Source organism: Moschus berezovskii, chromosome 28, assembly GCF_049115385.1.
Source record: "Moschus berezovskii isolate FMDL1 chromosome 28, NW_MosBer_1.0, whole genome shotgun sequence".
Taxonomy (NCBI): Eukaryota; Metazoa; Chordata; class Mammalia; order Artiodactyla; family Moschidae; genus Moschus; species Moschus berezovskii.
In genome coordinates, this window is record NC_142487.1 from 2,030,547 (window position 1) to 2,050,374 (window position 19,828).

A 19,828-nucleotide genomic window follows, 5' to 3' on the forward strand; every position below is an offset into this window, starting at 1 on the left:
GGGTTACCATTTCCTCCTCCAGGGGATCTTCCCAATTCACAAATCGAACCCGCGTCTCCTGCATCTCCTGCATTGGAAGGCAGATTCTTTACCACTAGTGCCACCTGGGAAGCCCCTGAGATGCAAACACCTACAGATATCATAACGGTTGTGAGTCGGCATTCTTTCTGATGTCAAAACAGTTTGTGAGAGCGCCCTTCCTGAGAGAGGAGAAGGATCCAGAAGTCCATTCGCAGAGCGTTAATTTTGTTGGCCTTATCTCAGTCAGCTCTTTCACTCACTTTCTCCTCTGAATTGCTCCCCACACCCGTAAAGAGGAAAAAAAAAAAGCCCACTACCAACTTGGCTGCCAGGTCCTAATGATAAATAACCGCTGTCAAGTGAAACGTAAATTACAGGCCAGGAGGCACACAGGGCAGGAAGCACCGGTTTGGGGAGCCGAGGTGGAGGGCTCTGGCCCTCCCTCCCCTCATTGAGAAACCACCATGAAGCTCAGGCCCTACAGGAACCTGCTTGTAGCCAGCAGACTCGATGGGCTTTCTTTCTTTCTTTTTTAAAAAACAAACATTTATTTTATATTGGAGCATAGCCAAATAAAAACATTGTGATCGTTTCGGGTGGGGACAAGTGGACCCGGCCATCATGTACACATATCCATTCTCCTTCAACAGGTCTTCATGTTCTGGCATCACCTTGTAGACACTTTAAGGCCAAAACCCAGGGACAGCTGCAATCTGATTTCCATATGTGCCCCAGCAATTTTTTTTTTTTTGGTTCAAACTTCTTTGCCCTTTCACAGTGGCAAGTACTGGCAGTGACTTGCTTGGATCAAAGTTAAAAAAATACAACTGTAACTAGGAATGCAAGGCTGGCTTCAAAGGGTTCCTCTTAAACTTTGTAAATAACAGCCTTCTTTCTCAGCCTCAGGGAACGTTCAACCCTGGAACCCTCCCATTTTGAGGGACGTCCCATTGGTGGTGATGAGTGGCCCTTTATCGTCAATGGAGAACAAACGTGAACCTTCAACTACACCCTGGTTGGTAGGCATCACCTCCACTGTGACTCAGAAAGCCCACTCCCAGGTATTTACCCAAGAGAAATGAAAATGTACGTCCACAGAAAGGCTCGTATGGGAATGTTCATAGCAGCAAGATTCATAATATCCGTAAATGTAAAAAATGCAAGTGTCCATCAAAAGCAGAATGGACAAATGAGTGATGGTCTATCCATACAATGGAACCCTACTCAGCAATTAAGAAAAACAAACTGCTGATTCACGCAACATGAGTGAAACTTACAGATACTAAGTTGTGTGAATGAAGACAGATTTTTAAAAAAGCACATATTGACAGGACACAATTCTGTTCCTATGAAGCTCCAGTAGAGGCAAAACCAACTTTGGTGACAGAAGTCAGAATGGCAGTTGTCTTTACTGGGAGCAGGCATGATGCAGAACAGGATGGAAAGGAGAGAACTTTCTCTTTTTTAATTTAATTAAAATTTTAAACATTTTTTGGCCACACTGTATAGGTGGATCTTAGTTCCCTGACCGGGGGTTGAACCCAAGTCCCCTGCATTGGAAGCACAGAGTCTTAACCACTGGACCACCAGGGACATCCTGAGGGAACTTTCTAAATGAACAGATGTGGTCAGAGTGGAGGATGGAAAATTCAGGGAACTATACACTTTCCTCTCTTACACTCTCACCTCAGCGTTCACTTTTGATCCACTTCCTCAGGGCAGCCTCCCTAGAAACCTACGTCCAAGCCCTGACCTGCCCTGTCAGTCATTTCCCACCACTTTTCTACGATGACTCTCTCCTCACCCTCCTCACTACAGTGACTTGTCTGACTTCTCCACTCACTCTAAGGTCGAGAGGAATGGGGGCGGTGGCTGGTTTTTCCTCTGCTGTATAAGGTAGCACCTGGCCTGGCACACAGTAGGGCCTCACAGTACTGGTCGAATGGACACATTCTATACCCATTACCGAACACACAAAATAAAGCGAGCAAACCAAAATCCAACCCCTGCCCCCTACCCCACTCCTTCTCCTGCAAGTTCAATGCAAAAATGCTGGTTCTAGCAGACCCAGAATCCATGTCTACTAGAGAGCAAGTCTCTCAGGAGCCAGGCTGAGGTTCTTTATAACCCTCCACATGCTCATCAGGGTTGCAAAGTAGATGCGCCATATTTTATTAAAGATATTATCAATATCTGTGGCCAGATCAGAAAGACATATAGGTCTTATGAACCTGACCAGGCAAGTGCAGCTCACGAGCAATTTCATTTCCTAAAAAAATGGTTACAGGAAGCGCAGGCTACAGACTCAATGCGGTGAACTGAAAAATGACCCACTTGGGATCATAAAACGTGGGTAGGACGTGTTAATATATGCTGACCTGGAAGGTCATCTAAGACACTGTCCAGGAGAGGGGAAATGATCTGTGTGCACAGGTGTGCCCACATAGACTGTAGACCAGAACCTCAAAGCTCACAATTAAATCATTTAAAGAAAAACAAAATATCAGAACCACACTGGCCAGACACCAGACCTATAAAAGTAAAATTCGCTCAGTTGCGACCAACTCTTTGGGACCCCATGGACTGTAGCCCACTAGGCTCCTTTGTCCATGGGAAGAATATTGGAGTGGGCTGCTTCCTTCTCCAGGGGATCTTCCTGATCCAGGAATTAAACCCGGGTCTCCTGCACTGCAGGCAGATTCTTTACCATCTGAGCCACCAGGGAAGCCCAGACCTATAAAAGGAGTGAAAGTCACTCAGTCGTATTCCACTGTTTGTGACCCCATGGACTATACAGTCCATGGAATTCTCCAGGCCAGAATACTGGAGTGGGTTGCCATTCCTTTCTCCAGGGATCTTCCCAACTCAGGGATGGAACCCATGTCTCTTGTATGCAATTTCTTTGCCGTCTGAGCCAATAGGTCATAGGAAAGAAATAATCATACCTGCCCCTGGTTTTGCCTTTTGTGTTAAGAGTTGGAGAGTAAGGATGGCAGAGAGTAGCCGGGGCAATTTTAAACAAGATGCCTTTGTCAATTTATCCTGGCTCAGTATAGCATTTTAGAATGATCTCTGAGCTGTTTGTCAAATTATTAATACAAGAGGATCTATGTTGAAAGTATCAATGCAGGCTTGAGTTCTGCCTGGTGCTTTTCTGACGTCAGCTACTTGCCAGATGCTGGCCAGATGGACAGGCTGGGGGGTGGGGGTGGGGGTGGGGGCTTCCGCTGCTAACGATAAACTTAACAGTGAGTGCATGGGCTGGGGTCTGACTCTGGCCTCTGCAGACGTAACAGCCTAGAACAGAGAAAGGATCCTCTACCCACTCCTGGGGCCAGGGTTTTTGACATCAGGCCTGGCTGGGGGTGAGAAGGGAACCAGAGCTGGATGTTTTTAGCTGTACCCACCCATCTGAGCCTGGCAGGGGGTGGTGGGGGTATCCTGGGTCTGTGCTCCACCTGGAGGCACACATGGCAGGCCTGACATGGGCGAAAGTTCCCACAAAGCCTGGCTCCCCTCCTCCTGCAATACCCTGGGCTCTGCCCACCTCTGAGTCAGGGAAAGCACACGGGACCCCATCAGGCCCCACGAGTATCTGGAGACCCAGCGGCTACAGTGGTGGGAAACGGTGGTCAGCCAAGAACAGAAACCGAATCACCCAAAGGGAAAAACAGGAAGAGCCCATGAAACAAAAACAGCAAGGAAAGGTTTTGCATTTAACACCCACATTGTCCTACTTTCACTTTCCCAGGAGATGACTCTGTCATCCAGAGCCTGGTGCCAAATGTTTGCTCAGAGCGTGGACAGCGGCCTATGGTCACCAAGGAACCCCAGCGAGCTGAACTTGAACTCAGCACTGCCTGTGATGGGCTGGGCTGGTCGTCCCCTACCCATCGGGGTTCATGGACATGCAACCTCAGAGGTGCGGTTCCACCCTGAGCCGGCAGCGTTCACACACACGGGCCACTCAGCCATCTCATGCCCTCTAAAGGGGTGTGCTTGCGCCAGATGGCCGGAAGAATCCTGGATATGATGCATGTGCTGGTCCTTCCCTGAGTGACCCACCTGGGCAAGTGGGGGCGGGTGGTCGTCGAGAAGAACCATGTGGAGCAGTGTTTGAAAGCCCCTACCCCAGGAACAGCATGGCACCTCCGAGTTCCCCAGGAGGCTGAGGGGGTCAGCTCCCTGACCATCCCTCCACCACCACTCACCATGTACGAAGGGAAGATGAGAACTCGCTTGTGCTTGCCGCAAGGCCACTGGGGGTCATCCAGGAGATTTGGGTCATAGTCCATAAAGTCTCCCAGGTCACTACCTGAGGATCAATGCAAAATGATAAATAGGAACCTGACCTCCCGAGACAGAAGTGGCCGGGCGAATGCCTGGTACGAAGTTCAATGGTAGAAAGGCTGGTTTCAGGTTTCTGAGCCCAGTTACATCGCTTGCTCTGACCATCAGTAGATGTCTCTGCATGCCAATGAAGTGTGTCCCACCCGTGTGCCCACCACCCCTCCCTGCCCTGGGCAAAGGAGTTCATCAAACACTTCACATTCTGACATTTTTTCCATTAAAGAAAATTATATATTAATCTCCCTGACCTGGCAGAGCACAAAACCTCATAAGCATGAATGTTGTGAACACTCACAGATTGCAAAACAAGGCACGGAAAAGGCTCATTTTCTAAACCTACAGATCGAATGAGCCTCAAGTTATCGCATGTGAGAAGCATGTTCGGTGTGAATAATTCTGGGCAGGCTCTGGGGGTCTGAATGCACGCAAACCAGAGCAGATACCAGTGCAAACAGCAGTCAGTGACTGGAGGAGGCCGAACAGCACCTGGACGGGCCTGAGGAACTTCACGTTCACCTGGAATTTCTCTGAGAGTGGAAAGAATCCTGCCTCATAAAGCATTTTTCTCTGTGTCAATTCCCACAAAGGCTTGTACAGGAGAAGCTGGAGTCTTCTGTCAGCGGCTGAGTAAGCTCACCTGCTGTGAGAATCACTAAGGGAGTTTTCACACCTGACTGTTCATTTATGGTCCAATTATTTGAAAAAAGGCCAACTTAAAAAAAAAAACAACCCATTTATTTGGCTGCACCAGGTCTTAGCTGTGACTTATAGGATCTTTAAGTTGCAGCATGTGGAATCTAGTTCCCTGACCAAGGATCAAACCTGGGTACCCTGCATTGGGAGAGCAGAGTCTCAGCCACTGGACCACCAGGAAAGGCCTGAAAGGTCAAACTTGAGCACTAGGAGAATGTAGGTAAGAAGCAGGTAAGTGGAGAGATGAGGAGCTAAGAGGCAGAAAGAAGTCAGGGAGCCAGGCCTCTCTGCAAGGTGGTCTGGGCATGTCTTCTTGTGGAAGCTTAGAGGCTGGTGACTGAGGCCTCTTATTAGAGAACTTTCCCTGTGGCCTGGTCAAGAGCCTGCCCATCCACCAATGCACACAAGGAGACCCAATCCATGCTGTCCACTGAGGTACCTCCTGCGGCCAGACCCCAGCTTACCCGTGTCGAGGCTCCCCTGGGTGCTGCTCGCCCGGCCGATGGAGAGGCTGCGGTGGCTCAGGGTACGGAGCTGGGAGAAGGAGGACGTGGAGTCTAAGGTGTTTCTCCGTGTTCCAAAGGCATTCGTGGGCAACAGAAACTGGGTGTAAGAAACAGTCTAAAAGATGAAGACAAAAACAGGTCAGTGATTAACCCCCGGCAATGAAGGGGATGACAGAGGATGAGATGGTTGGATGGATGGTACCACTGACTTGATGGACATGAGTTTCAGCAAACTCCAGGAGTTGGTGATGGACAGAGAAGCCTGGCGTACTTGCAGTCCATGGGGTCACAAAGAGTCGGACACGACTGACTGAACTGAACTGAATGTGAGGTTTGCATTCTGACCAAGTTTAGGTCCACAGTCTCATAGCTGGGCAATTCTAAAATCCAAGATCTGAAAAATGAAATTTGTTTTTGCACATGTTTGTGCCAAAACCTAAACTAGACTGACTTGAGGCCATCCTAGTTTTAATTTATCCAACTCAGCATGATTATTCATGTTATCGGGCAGAGATATTCGTGTGTCTGACAGCACGGGACCATCTCTGAAGCTGCTGGGAGGTTTTCTAACTCAGAAGGCACATGTTGCAATGCTTTGTTTAATCCACCACGGGTAGAATTCCAGAAGATCAGGCCCCAAGAGTCTCTGATAAGGGCTCTGCCCTCCCCCGTTCCCCTGGCAGATGCTGTATCTATGGTGCTCATCTCACTCCATCCTCCTTCCTTCCCCTGTGAACACTCGGTCTTTAGGAATGAAGCTGCAACACGTGTTTTTCTTTACACCTGCTTGGCAGCGATGTGGCTCATGACGCCAGTCGGGTGCAGCACACGCGCGTGTAAGTCGTTTCAGTCGTGTCTGACTCTTTGCGACCCAATAGACTGTAGCCCGCCAGGCTCCTCTGTCCATGGGATTCTCCAGGCAAGAATACTGGAGTGGGTTGCCATGCCCTCCTCCAGGGGATCTTCCCGACCCAGGGATCGAACTCACGTTTCCTTCATTACAGGAGGACTCTTTACCACTCAGTCACTGAGGAAGCCTGGAAAGTCCCTAAACACTGGCAGCGGGATTGCTACGCACCACAGTTAATACTGTTCAGACCATCCGCCACTCCATCCAGGCACATGCATGTGTGTTTATGCAAGATAAAGCAGTTCCCCCTCACTCACAGTTCGTTACTCATGGCCCAAAAAAACGACATGGAAAATTCTAGAAGTAATTCCTCAGCTTTAAATTGTGAGTCAGTCAGAGCAGTATGATGAAATCTAGCGCCGTCCTGCCCGGGACATGAACCATCCCTTTGTCTGGCGATCCCACCTCTTTCTTGTCAGGGAGTAGCCGTCTCGGTTATCAGATTGATTATCATGGCATCACAGGGCTCATGTTCAAGCATTATTTTACTTATTAATGGCCCCAAAGCACAAAGCAGTGACAAAGGACAATTCGGATAGTCTCTCACTGTGCCTTATTTAAAAAGTAAGCTTTATCAGCGGTATGTAGGTATAAGGCAAAACAGAGAATATATAGGGTTCTGCCCTACCCAAGGTTTCCGGCATCCACTGGGGGTTCTTGGAACATACCCCCCGAGGATAAGAGTGGGTGACTGGACTAGTCAGGATGGGCATTCATGGAGAAACAGTTGGGCTGCTATTTAACCCATCTGCACACCTGGATAGGGGACTTCCCTGGTGGCTCAGATGGTAAAGAATCTGCCTGCAATGCGGGAGACCTGGGTTCCATCCCTGAGTCAAGAAGATATCCTGGAGAAGAGCATGGCAATCCACTCCAGTATTCTGGCCTGGAGAATCGCAGGGACAGAGGAGACTGGTGGGCTACAGTCCATGGGGGTCGCAAAGAGTAGGACACGACTGAGCGACTAACCCTTCCTTCTGGACTGGCGTCACTCACACTCCCAGGCTGTGCCCCACATCAGGTTTTCCAGCCCAAGGGTGCTTCCTGACCCCTGTGGTGTCTGTCGCACAAGCCGGAGGTCTGGGAGCCAGGCGGCCTTACCTTCCCGTCGGCACCCAGCTCCACACCTTCCAGGCCGATGATCTCCTTCAGGCTCACGGCTCCCGCTGATTGTCTCCCTCCATCCAGCTTCAAATCCCTGCAGGGACAAGCCAAGGATAAAGATGCTTCTGTTTGCACCTGAAGGAGCCACGGAGATGTTTACTGTCGGAACACCAGAGTCACTCTGACAATAATGACGGAGGAGGCCCCGCTGTGCCTGATGGGATCCTCTCTTTGTCCCTCTTTCGGGGCTTCTCGGTAGTTCCACCCACTTTGATATAATGAAATTCAACTGAACAGAGAGCCTGAAGATGAGAGTCAGGCTCAGTAGCCAGTGGAATTACCAAAGTCCCTGCCTGCTCAGCAAGGCCGTCGGCTCTTAAATGGCTAGCTAACAGCAAGCCAGGGGAGGTCACCTCTCCTTGCCACCCCCGTATTAGAGAGGAGGAAGAAATTCTTACCCTAAACAGTTCTCAGCTTTACTACTAGTAATGAAGGAACTAATGCCACAACAGCCACCCCAGCGACCTTACCAGGCCACTCAGACAATGGCTATCTCTATAAAAGAATGATGTCTAGTACTACCAGCAAGGTCTTCCGTGTCCCTCAAATGGTAAAGAATCTGCCTGCAACACAAGCGACCTGGGTTCGATTCCTGGGTCAGGAAGATCCTCTGGAGAAGCGAATGGCAGTCCACTCCAGAATTCTTGCCTGGAGAATCCCAAGGGCTGAGGAGCCTGGCAGTCTACAGTCCGTAGGATCGCAGAGTTGGACGTGACTGAGCAACTAACACTTACGCCACTACTACCAGCAAGCACTTCCTAATTTACTTTCACACATTCTCCTTTCCACTCTTTAAGATCACCCTGTAGGACATGTGTTTCTAATATTATCCCATTTTACAGATGAGAAAAATGAGGCCCAGTGCAAGTAACTGTCTCGCCAAGTTTCCCCGCTGACAGTGGGCTGTAGACACTGGTTTTGTGTCCAGTACAGCATTTCGTGCAGCATTCTTCCCTGGGTCTGGCTGTGGCTCTGCTCACAGTTAACTGTTCACATTTTCAAGGCCAATCCCCCCCTTACAGGAGCTCTCAGACTTTCACTGCGTATTAGAATTGCCTGAGATCTTTGACAAACTACAGGCACATCTCAGAGGTTCTGCAGGTTCAGTTCCAGATGACCCCAACAACACAAATATTGCAACAAAGCGAGTCACACAAATTGTTTGGTCTCCCAGTGCATATAAAAGTTATGTTTGCACTTTTGTCTATAAAGTTTGCAATAGCATTATATCTAAAAAAAAAACAAACAAACCACCAATGTACAAGCCTTAATTAAAAAAATACTGCTAACAAATGCTAACCATCATCTGACAATGCAGACTGCCACAAACTTTCAATCCGTAAAAGGAAAAAAAAAAGCAGTGTCTGTGAAGTACAATAAAACGAGGTGTGCCTGTATGGTGTCTGGTCCCCATCCCCAGATGTTCATTCTGATTCAGTTGAATGGGGCGTAACCTGGTCGGCTTGAGTTTTAAATACTCCCCGGTGATTCGGATTGGAACTGAGTTTGGAAGCTCCCTCTTCCAGCTGGGCTCCACACGCAGCCTTGTTAGTCAAGGCTGCCCTAGGCCGGCAGCATTCGTGCCTTGTGGCCCGGAGGGGACCGCCACATTCTGAGACGTCTCCTACAACCTAAGCAAGAATAAACACCATGTAAAGGCCAGACTCTCCAGGCCAAAGGTGAAGGAATCACGGGAAGGGAGAACGAGAGCCCAGGGTGTGGTGGGGAAGAAAGACAAGAGGCCGTCCCTCCCACCTTCTAGGAGGGAAAAAAAAGTATCTTTTCACTTTGTTGAGCAATCATCCTTGTCTATGGGCATTCCAGGCATGGACTGGCACCCTAATCCTATCTGATTGATGACCGTTTTCAAAAGAAACACCCAAGACCTACATCTAGGAAGTACTGCACTTTCTAAGGTAGTCTCCTTGGGAGGCCATGGTTCTGCCCAGATCAAAAGGTCTCTGCAGCCCCTTTTGGAATCCACACTAACATCATGCAGAAAGAAAAGACCAACCAACCCATCCCAGTCTTCAAACTTTATACTTATATATATAGTGCATGTGTATATATGTGTGCATGCATATATATATTAGTATATATATATTAGTGTGTGTATATATATATTAGTGTATATATTTCAGTGTATACACTAATTATATATAATTATAATTATATATTTACAAATATATTTTATAAATAAATATATAAATTGCAATTTATATATTTATAAAATATATAAATATATAATTATATTATATACTAGCATATACACTAATATATATATTATATATGATAAACAGTATATAATATATATATTGCTGCTGCTGCTGCTAAGTCACTTCAGTCATGTCCAACTCTGTGCGACCCCATAGATGGCAGCCCACCAGGCTCCTCTGTCCCTGGGATTCTCCAGGCAAGAATACTGGAGTGGGTTGCCATTTCCTTCTTCAATATATTAGTGTGTATATATATATTAGTGTATATTAGTGTATACACTAATATATTTATATACAGTCCACGGGGTCACAGAATCCGACATGACTTTACCCCGTGGACTGTATAGCCCATCAGGCTCCTCTGCCCATGGAATTCTCTAGGCAAGAATACTGGAGTGGGTTGCCATTTCCTTCCCCAGGGGATCTTCCCGACCCAGGGATCGAACCTTGGTCTCCTGCCATGCAGGCGGCTTCTTCACCATCTGAGCCACCATATATATATAAATTTTTTCTTTAAAAAACTTTTTTATTGGAGTATAGTTGATTTACAAAGTTGTATTAGTTTCAGCTGTACAGCAAAGCGAATCAGTTACACATATACACATATCCACTCTTTTTCCGATTCTTTTATATGTATGTAATTATTTCAATCTTGAACACTTACCACTTCAGTCAGTGTCCTAACCTCTCTCCCCACTGACCAGGTTTGACTGTAAATGACTTCAAGTACTTCCAAACATCAAACTCACCCCTTTAGGACAGTACTGAACAGAAGAATTGTAAACACTTAGTCTGAAGGTGCATATTACCCCATTGAAAGTGAAAGTGTTAGTTGCTCAGTTGTGTTTGCAACCCCATGGACTATAGCCCACCAGGCTCCTCCGTCCATGGGATTTCCCAGGCAGGAATACTGGGGTGGGTTGCCATTTCCTTCTCCAGGGGATCTTCCCGACCCAGGGATCAAACCTGGGTCTCCTGCATTGCAGGCATACTCTTTACCATCTGAGACACCAGATAAACCACATACAAAGTAATTGCAATTAGCTTGCTACTGAGAATGAGTGTTGGTCGCTCAGTCGTGTCTGAATCTTTGCAACCCCGTGGACTGTAGCCTGCCAGGCTCCTCTGTCCATGGAATTCTCCAGGCAAGAATGGAGTGGGCAGCCAGCCGTTCCCTTCTCCAAGGGATCTTCTCGATCCAGGGATGGAACTCAGGTCTTCTGCACTGCAGGCAGATTTTTTTACTGTCTGAACCACCAGGGAAGCCCACTGAAAGCCCCTCAAATATTCTGAGTCATAGAAGTGCTCTGGAGAGGTGGCTGAGTCCACCTTGGGTGTCTCATCTGCTGGGGACCACACTCCCTGAGGGCTCTGAGGGCCAGGCTGATTTAAGTCACATCACCTTATGAACATGCGACGCCAACAGAGAGCCCCGCTTCCCAGTTATTGACCTCAAATCCAAGCTGGAAGGACCAGGTGGGCTGGCTGGAGCAGAGCAGGGCTCAGCAAGACCACGAGAACCTCAGGTTCCCCGGAGACCATGTGCACAGTTGCCTTGAATCCTACATGAGCCACTGGGGGCAACTCTCAGAAGATTTCCTCAAGCAATTAAGGATGAAGATGATGACTGCATAAAGGCCCTAAAAAGGGAAATGCCTTCAGAGCAAGCACCAGAACAAGAGGCAAAAATAGCTGTGGTGGGAAAGGATGGAGTGGCCCAGCGGTGGAAGACCAGGAGGTGAGCTGGCACAAAGAAGCAGAACCTGTATTTTGTTAAAGGACCCACAACACACTTCCTCAGACTTACTGCTTTCCCAAAGTCTAACCCAGCAAGCATGTGCCTCAAATTCCCAGCTCCTAGACAGCTGTCTCCTTGTTTCCACTTCACCCAGATGGAGAATGTTACTTAGGACTGAAACTAATACAAGAGCAGGAAATATCTTTATGGGATGAGAAGATTAAAAGAAATAAGGCATATTCAAATAGGTCCCTATTAAGAATGCTCCTGGACACAGACATAGAGAATAGACGTATGGACACGGTGGTGGGGGTGGGGAGGAAGGAGAGGTTGGGATTATGGAGAGAGTATAAAGGAAACACACATCACCATATGTAAAATAGGCAGCCAATGAGAATTTGCTGTATGACTCAGCGAACTCAAACCAGGGCTCTGTAACAACCTAGAGGGTTGAGTTGGGGAGGGAGAGGGGAGGGAGAGTCAAGAGGGAGGGGACATATGCATATCTATGGCTGATTCATGTTGATGTTTGGCAGAAACCAACACAATGCTGTAACGGAATCATCCTTCAATTAAAAATAAATCTTAAAAACTTAAAAGAGTTTTAAGTTAAAAAAAAAAAAAAAGATTGCTCCTACATGGAGAGTTGGCTGTAGGCAGGAACAGAGTCTCAATCCATGTCTGCATCCTGTCTACCTAGTGTCTGATGTGTAAAGATGCTTAAAGAAGTGTTTGCTGAGCGGAGGTCAGCTGACTCCTTGTTGGTTCATAAAGATGGCACAGATGGTGGGTGTTTTTCCACTGTGCCCCCTTCCATCTGTCTCAATTTGCTCCCAGGCTCAGTGCTTCCCCGGGGCAGCCCTGCCTTTGCCAACTGGCCCCTCGATGCTGGAAGCACAGATCCCAGTTCGCAGAACCAAACCAGCCACTTTTACTCCACACTCCCCTTCTTCTTTTTTTAAAAAAAATTTGGCAGCAGCTAGTGGTATGTGGGATCCTACCTCCCCAATCAGAGATGAAACCCATGTCCCCTGCATTGGAAAGCAAAGTCTTAACCACTGGACCACTAGGGAAGTCCCTCCGTGCTCCCACACGCTCCCCTTCTTGACTTCTCTCTTGTGAGAAATGGAGCCATAACAAAAATTATACTTTAAGTGCCCATGAAATGTGAGACTTCTCTCCATGAGATAAACCCCAAGCCCGGTTTAAAAGGCACAGGGAGGACTTCCCTGGGGGTAGAGCAGATAAGAATTCACTTGCCAGTGCCGGGGACACAGGTTCGATCGCTGGTCCGGGAAGATTTCATATGCTGTGGGGCAACTGAGCCTGCACGCCACAACTTCAGAGTCAGTGCTCTGCAGCCCGCGAGCCTCAACTACGGGGCCCATGTGCTGCAACTACTGAAGCCCGTGTGCCCTGGAGCCTGTGCTCCGCAACAAGGAGGAGCCACCTCAATGAGAAGCCCGTGCATTATAAGGAAGAGTGGCCCCCACTCGCCGCAACTAGAGAACAAAGACCCAGCACAATCATAAGTAAATGAATAAAATTATTAAAAATTTAAAGGAACAGGGGTTGTTAGCCTATCCAGGTGCCTCACAGACACTTTGGACCACATAGAAGAGAGAGCTCTATGGGCAAAACTCTACCACCCCTGACCACAGAAACCCATCTCTGGAGAATTACTGTGCCCCCTGCGTACCACAGCCACCACTTTCCACCCTGGCGCTTCACCTGTATCATTCTACTTTCTAGATAACTGCGGCACGCTGAGAATAAAAGTGAGACAGGAGAAGAGTGCGTCCACCCTTGACGGCTGCTGAGAAAACACATGCTGCTCATTACAGTCCAACAGAATCTCCCTCAGTGATGGACGGTCCTCCATCTGAGCCATCCCGCAGGGCAGGCACGAGCCACACGTGGCAATGGAGCACTTGCAGTGTGACCAGTTGACGAACTGAATTCTTACTTTTGGTTAAAATTTAAATAGCCATGTGTGACTACGGTACGGGATTAGTAAGTCAGCCTTCCCGAGGTGGCCTGGCCACTTACTGCCCATTGTCTCCAGGGATGTCTCCGACCCAGGCCCCAGCTCACAGAAGAGTCCGTGTTAGGAGCCCCAGAGTGAATGGGAGAGAAGCAGGACCCTGTGGATGGAGCCAGTGCAGCAGATCTACCCTCAGTGGGGAAGAAATGAGGAGTGTGATGCCCACGGTCACAGGGGACCCATGCCCTGCACCCCATCAGCACCCCAGGAACAGAGCTCCCGGCTGAGATAAAAATTCACATCCTATACAAGGCATAGAGTGGCACATCCTTTTGCCCTGAGGGGCTGTGCGGACAGGGGGCATGGCAGTGGGGGTTTTGGTGATGCCAGGGCACACAAAGGACAATGAGCAACGGCGCTCCCCGAGTTCACAGCATTCCAGGTCCTTCGTGCATCCTGGAGAGGAGAAGGGTGGTGCCCAGTGATAATTAAGTCTGAACTTCCTGCCAGTTTTCTAGAAGGGAGTTTATATTATGTCTATTAACTAAAAAGACATTTCTTGCAGACTGAAGCTGCTACACCAATATTGGCTATGTTCACATTTCAGAAACTTCACTGACATGGTTATAAATATCACAACTGCTCTAAAAAAAATTGACTGCTTCAAGGTGGCGTCTGAGGGCACACTTGTTCATTTTTTCTGCCTCATTTTCAGGAAGAGGTTGTCACTAACTTCAGGACTGCCGTTTTGGTGGGACTGAATTAAGAGGGCCCACATATATGCATCCACTTACACAGCCATGTGTGCATGGAAAATGAAACACATCTCATCTATGTCAATAACGTCACCTCTTTAACAGCTTTTGAATTTGTTCATATTGAGCCTCGTGGGATCTTAAACAACACATCTTTTATGAAGAGGCTGACAAACTTCCTGAGGTGCCTTAGCTAAGTACTCTTCTAAGAGTTGCTGAAACCATATACAGTCAACCCTCCATACCCCAGGTTCTGCATCCATGGATGCAACCAACCTTGGAGCAAAAATATTTGGAAAAAAATCCAAAAAGTTCCAAAAAGCAAAACTTGAATTTGCTGAGTGCTGGCAACTATCTACATAGCATTCACATTGTACTAGGTATTATAGTGACCTAGACATCAACCCACTCCAGTGTTCTTGCCTGGAGAATCCCAGGGACGGGGGAGCCTGGTGGGCTGCTGTCTATGGGGTCGCACAGAGTTGGACATGACTGAAGCGACTTAGCAGCAGCAGCAGCAGCAGCAGCGATGATTCAAGGGGCTTCCCAGGTGGTGCTAGTGGTAAAGAACCCACCTGCCAGTACTGGAGATGCTGGAGACAAGGGTTCGATTCCTGGGTCAGGAAGAACCTCTGGTGAAGGGAATGGAAACCCACTCCAGTTATTTTTGCCTGGAGAACCCCATGGACAGAAGAACTTGGTGGGTTACAGTCCACAGCGTTGCAAAGAGTAGGACATGACTGCAGAGACTTAGCACGCACATACACAGCAATGATTTGAAGTACACAGGAGGATGTGTGTGGCTTATACAAAAATACTATGACATTTTACGTAAGGGACTTAAGCTTCTGTGGATTTCAATATCCACCAGAGATCCTGGAACCAGTCCCCTGTGGATACCGTGGGATGACTACATTAACAGGAACCATATGAAATTGCTGTTGACTGTCTGACTCACATGAACAGCAACTTCATATCGTGGCTCCTAATTTATAGACGCAGCAACTGCTGGGGGCTCACATGTGAGTGTAAAGCAAGCAAGAGACCCGTGGCCCTTGATGCCCCGCTGTTTTGGGATTCAAGGGTTGAAGTTGACCTCAGAAAGGAGTTCTGAATGATGTTGCTGGTTTACCCAAAGAGAGTCCTCTAGAAACAGCAGTGGAAAAGAATTAAGCAGAAGTCCCAGAGGAGCAGTGATAAAATCTTGATGTTTTCTTTCTAAGATCATCCTTCTGAATTCTCATCAAAATGCTGTATGAAAATAGAAATATCTTTTCAGCTCAAATGCCAGCATTAACCCTCCAGCACCAGGAGACTGAGCTGGATAATAAAACTGCAGCGGAAAGTAATTAAAAGCAAACTGAAGTTGGACATTTCTATTTCTCTGAAAAGCCTAGGAGATTATTTTTTTCCCAGGTATCTCGAGAGTTCAAATGTCAATTTATTTATGTTCTACCTGCTTCTAAAAACGGAATGAGCCAGGTTCAAAAATACCAGATGTGGATATTGTCCCAAATTGTATGCATTAAGGTTGAAATGCTGTTGCGTGCACTCAGAGACAAACAGGGACAATCAGATTACAGAAGAAAACCTCATTTGGGCAGATGTGCCGACAGAAACCACTAGTTAAGAAACGGCGGACAATGCAAAGGTCTGATTCCTTCTCCTCCACAGGCCTGGGGGATTCTACAGCTCGGACTTACTTTGCTTCAAGAGCTCATTTCTCATTCTATTCAAGTTTGTTAACTTTTGCAGAAGCTGTAGGCCTGAAACAGGCTTTGAAAACTCAGCACAGATTTTTTTATACAATGTGTGGCCAATGGGGATGGGGAGTGGATGCCACCGGTTCAAGGAGGGGGAATGGGGAAGGGGGGAGGCTAAAACAGAAAATGAAAATGCATTTGGGGACACATCCAATCAGCAGTTGTACCCTTAAACAAGGAGCAGAAATACAGGCTGGTTCTTTTGGGGGATATAAACCCCTCCTTCACTGGATAGCACTGGAAGTCATTCAATGTAGCTCTCCCGAAAGCTCCACGGCTGGAAACCCCCTGGACCTCTGTCTTCGCTTTGGCTCCCATGGCGTAAAGTGAATGTACATGATTGCACAGTTGTGAAATCAACTGGCCAGAGCAGACGGCCAATCTAGATATTCTGATGCCCAAAGGGGGTTACCCAGGTTGCTATTAACCACACAATGGCCAACTCCTGATTTCATCTTATGTAATAGGCAAAATGATCTTTCGTTTCCTTTTTTAAAGTTCACTGAGCCATACTACATGAAACTGATCAAACAAGATTCCCTACTAGATAACAAGAAATTCAAGTGAAGACGCTTTCCTTAGGGAGCATATGAACCAATATTCCTCTTACTTTTAAAATAAAAAAGGATTTAACTACTTAATACCTGGGAAGTAGAGGAAAAAATTGTATCTGTGGTCAATTAACTGTTTTCCATGGCTTTCTGTTTCTAGTCATTCCACTCATGGTGCTCTAAACTCAAAACCTTGGAATGCCAGCCTGGAGCTCCACTGGGCACTTGCTCTTTAAAGGATCACAACAGGTTGAACATTGATGTGTAAATAATTTAAAAGCCAATTAAATATTAACAGGACTTCCAGATCCTGCAAAAACGAGAGAGCTTTGTGGTGCAGAAAGCAAAACTTGAAAAGCTGGATTAGGAAAGAAAATACCACTTGTGGGCTCGTTTTAATTAAGAGCTCATACATCCACTGGAACTCAACCATGCAGCATTTATCATCATCTAAGAGGTCCCATTTGTCACCTCGTCAGATATGGTACAGCCGCCATCTTGGATTGGGCCTGCTCCCTTCTGTCAGAGCACAGCGATACAAAATCACAGTTTAGTCAATGGAACGATGCCCAGGACTGACAGGAAAAAGTGAAATCAAAGCAGCTTTTAGTCCAGAAGTCCAGCCTCTTTCACACTCAGCACTTCATTGATAAACCACCCCTCCTCCCTACTTGGGTAACTGGCAGACAATGAAGGGACCTTAACACAGCTTACACCAAAATCTTTGTCTAAAGGCAGTGCCTATAAACAGCGGGGTAATAGCATGATTCACCCATGAGATCATTCCTGAATCTGTCTCTGTGTGGAAATATGCTTGGTGTGAGGAAATAAACACAATTTGTGAATGTGCAATTTTCCACAACGAAAAGAGATGTTTTTGGAGAAAATGGGTGGGGAGGAAGGGGGGATGGGCCGGGAGCAAGGCAGGCAGCACTTAGGCTTGGAGGCCCTCTCTAAGAATAGAAGAAGCTGTTCTCTGTGTCACAAAATGATCAACTCAGGAAATGGACCCAAGAGGATGACCTCATCTGAAATGCCCCAATGCCAAAAAGCTAAGCACATAAACACCATGTGGAAGCTGCTATTTTATATCACGCCCCCCAGAGGTACCTGTGCTCCACTGGGAAGCCATTTTCTTCATCATATGGTCTCTGATACATTTGTTATATTTTTTAAAGTCTTTATTGAATTTGTAACAATATTGCTTCCTTGTTCTGATTTTCTGGCCAAGAGGCATGGGGGATCTTAGTTCCCCGACCAGGGATGGAACCTGAATTGGGAGGCAAAGTCTTAACCACTGGACCACCAGGGATGTCCCTCTGATACATTTATCATAAAATTAACCCAGTGACTATCATTCAATCAGGTATGGTTATCTGAATGAGTCTGTACCCACACACATCTCAGAAACTGGTTTCTGCTGGAATCACTAGTTTGGTCATCTTCTTACACAGCTCTGAATCACAAGTTAATTGGATTCATTCCTACTTCGTTTTGGTTGGATCCATACATATAAAAGCTTCCCAGGTGGCTCAGTGGTAAAGAATCTGCCTGCCAATGAAGGAGACACCCGTTCGATCCTCGGATCAGGAAGATCCCATGGCAAAGGAAATAGCAACCCACTCCAATATTCTTGCTTGGGAAACCCCATGGACAGAGGAGACTGGCAGGCTGTAGTCCATGGGGTCATAAAGACTCAGACAAAACTGAGCACACACAGACACACATATCATACATACAGAAATACCTACGGATGTCCACATGTTTCAGGAAGTAAGCGTATGTGGGCATCCTCGTCACTCCCCTTGTGCACAGGGACAATCCCCGGACTGGTCCCCAGTACAATGCCTGCATCTCTCACTCACCAGTGGGTTGTTATCCAAAAACTTTCGAGTCGGCCCTCTGGACTCAGAATGCATTCTCTACTGATGCAATGTTATAAATGGCAATTAGCCCACACAGTGCCCTTCTGGCCTGCAGCGTGACTCAACTAGCCCAACAGTACCAGCAAGAGCTATGGTTGCAGGAGCAACAGCTCAGAGGGTGAAAGGTGGTGAAGACATAAGGTGAAGCTGGGTTTCTCTTGTGGTTTCCTGGTTTGGGGCTGACCCTCCATAATATTTTAAAAGAGGTCAAGTTTGCATTATTTCCACCTCCCTCTCTGAATTTGCTTTTTCTTCTCAGGACTGCAGGAGCCTTTCTCCCAAGCTGTTTCTCCATTTCACAATTTCCTCTCTCTCTAATTCTGAACTCATAGATTCCTTTACAGCTCCCAGATTTTCCACTCCAGCTCCCATGGTGATGGCACACCAGCCCAGAGGATGGGGTGGGAACTGAGAAGCAAGAGGAGGAGCAATGGTTTTAGAACTGTGGATGAGCTGTTTATCAAGTAGGATCTGCCTACTCAGGAAAGTTGGGCATCTTGCTTACGATTCATTTTATAAGTGGAGGGTCGCCAAGCCAAACCACAAATCCATGCTAGAAAGAGAAGGCCATGAGTAATGTGGATAAAAAGCAACTAGACTCAGTCAGGCCTTGGCAATTGGTTGAGAGAAGAGGAGCTGGTTTAAGGCTGGGACTCTTCCCAGAAAATGGCATAATTTACAAGCTTAATCTGAGAAGAGTGTTTACAGCTATGGGAAGGTTTGATGTTTCAGTTATAGTGAAAAAGACAGGCAACATCTGTTCCTCTTCTCAGCAACCAGCTTCCAATAGCTTGTTTTGAAAGGTGGGATCTGGCAGAGCCTCTTACCACCAGCAAGAAAGATCAAAACAGAACAATCATCTTGTCATATTCCATACAAGCACATGTTCCAATGGAGGGAAAAAAAAAGACTGGAAGGAAACAGACCAAAATATTCAGGATGGCTTTGAGGTGAGGCTCAGTAATTTTCATCTTCCTTTTGTTTTTATATACTTTCCAGATTTTTTTTTTTTCTTTTTGAAGTGTGTTATTTGCTCAGTTCTGTCTGACTCTTTGCAACCCTGTGAACTGTAGCCCACCAGGCTCCTCTGTCCATGGGATTCTCCAGGCAAGAATACTGGAGTGGGTCGCCATTCCCTTCTCCAGGGGATCTTCCTGACCCTGGGATCAAACCCAGATCTCCTGCATTGCAGGCAGATTCTTTACCAACTGAGCCACGAGGATCCTTTTAATATTTATTTATTTGTCTGCAC

At 47.1% G+C, this 19,828-nt stretch overlaps 1 protein-coding gene across 2 annotated transcripts in view; it reads right to left on the minus strand.

The window, feature by feature from the left end:
• The window catches only part of CABLES1 (Cdk5 and Abl enzyme substrate 1), a 102,794-nt gene that overhangs the window by 12,230 nt on the left and 70,736 nt on the right, over positions 1–19,828 (minus strand). For both annotated transcript variants that reach the window (XM_088833492.1, XM_055417101.2), the window contains 3 exons: positions 7,582–7,678; positions 5,529–5,685; positions 4,233–4,336 (listed from right to left, as the gene is read on the minus strand). In XM_088833492.1, coding sequence (XP_088689618.1) covers positions 4,233–4,336; positions 5,529–5,685; positions 7,582–7,678 — 358 coding nt within the window. The remainder of the gene's footprint in view (positions 1–4,232; positions 4,337–5,528; positions 5,686–7,581; positions 7,679–19,828) is intronic.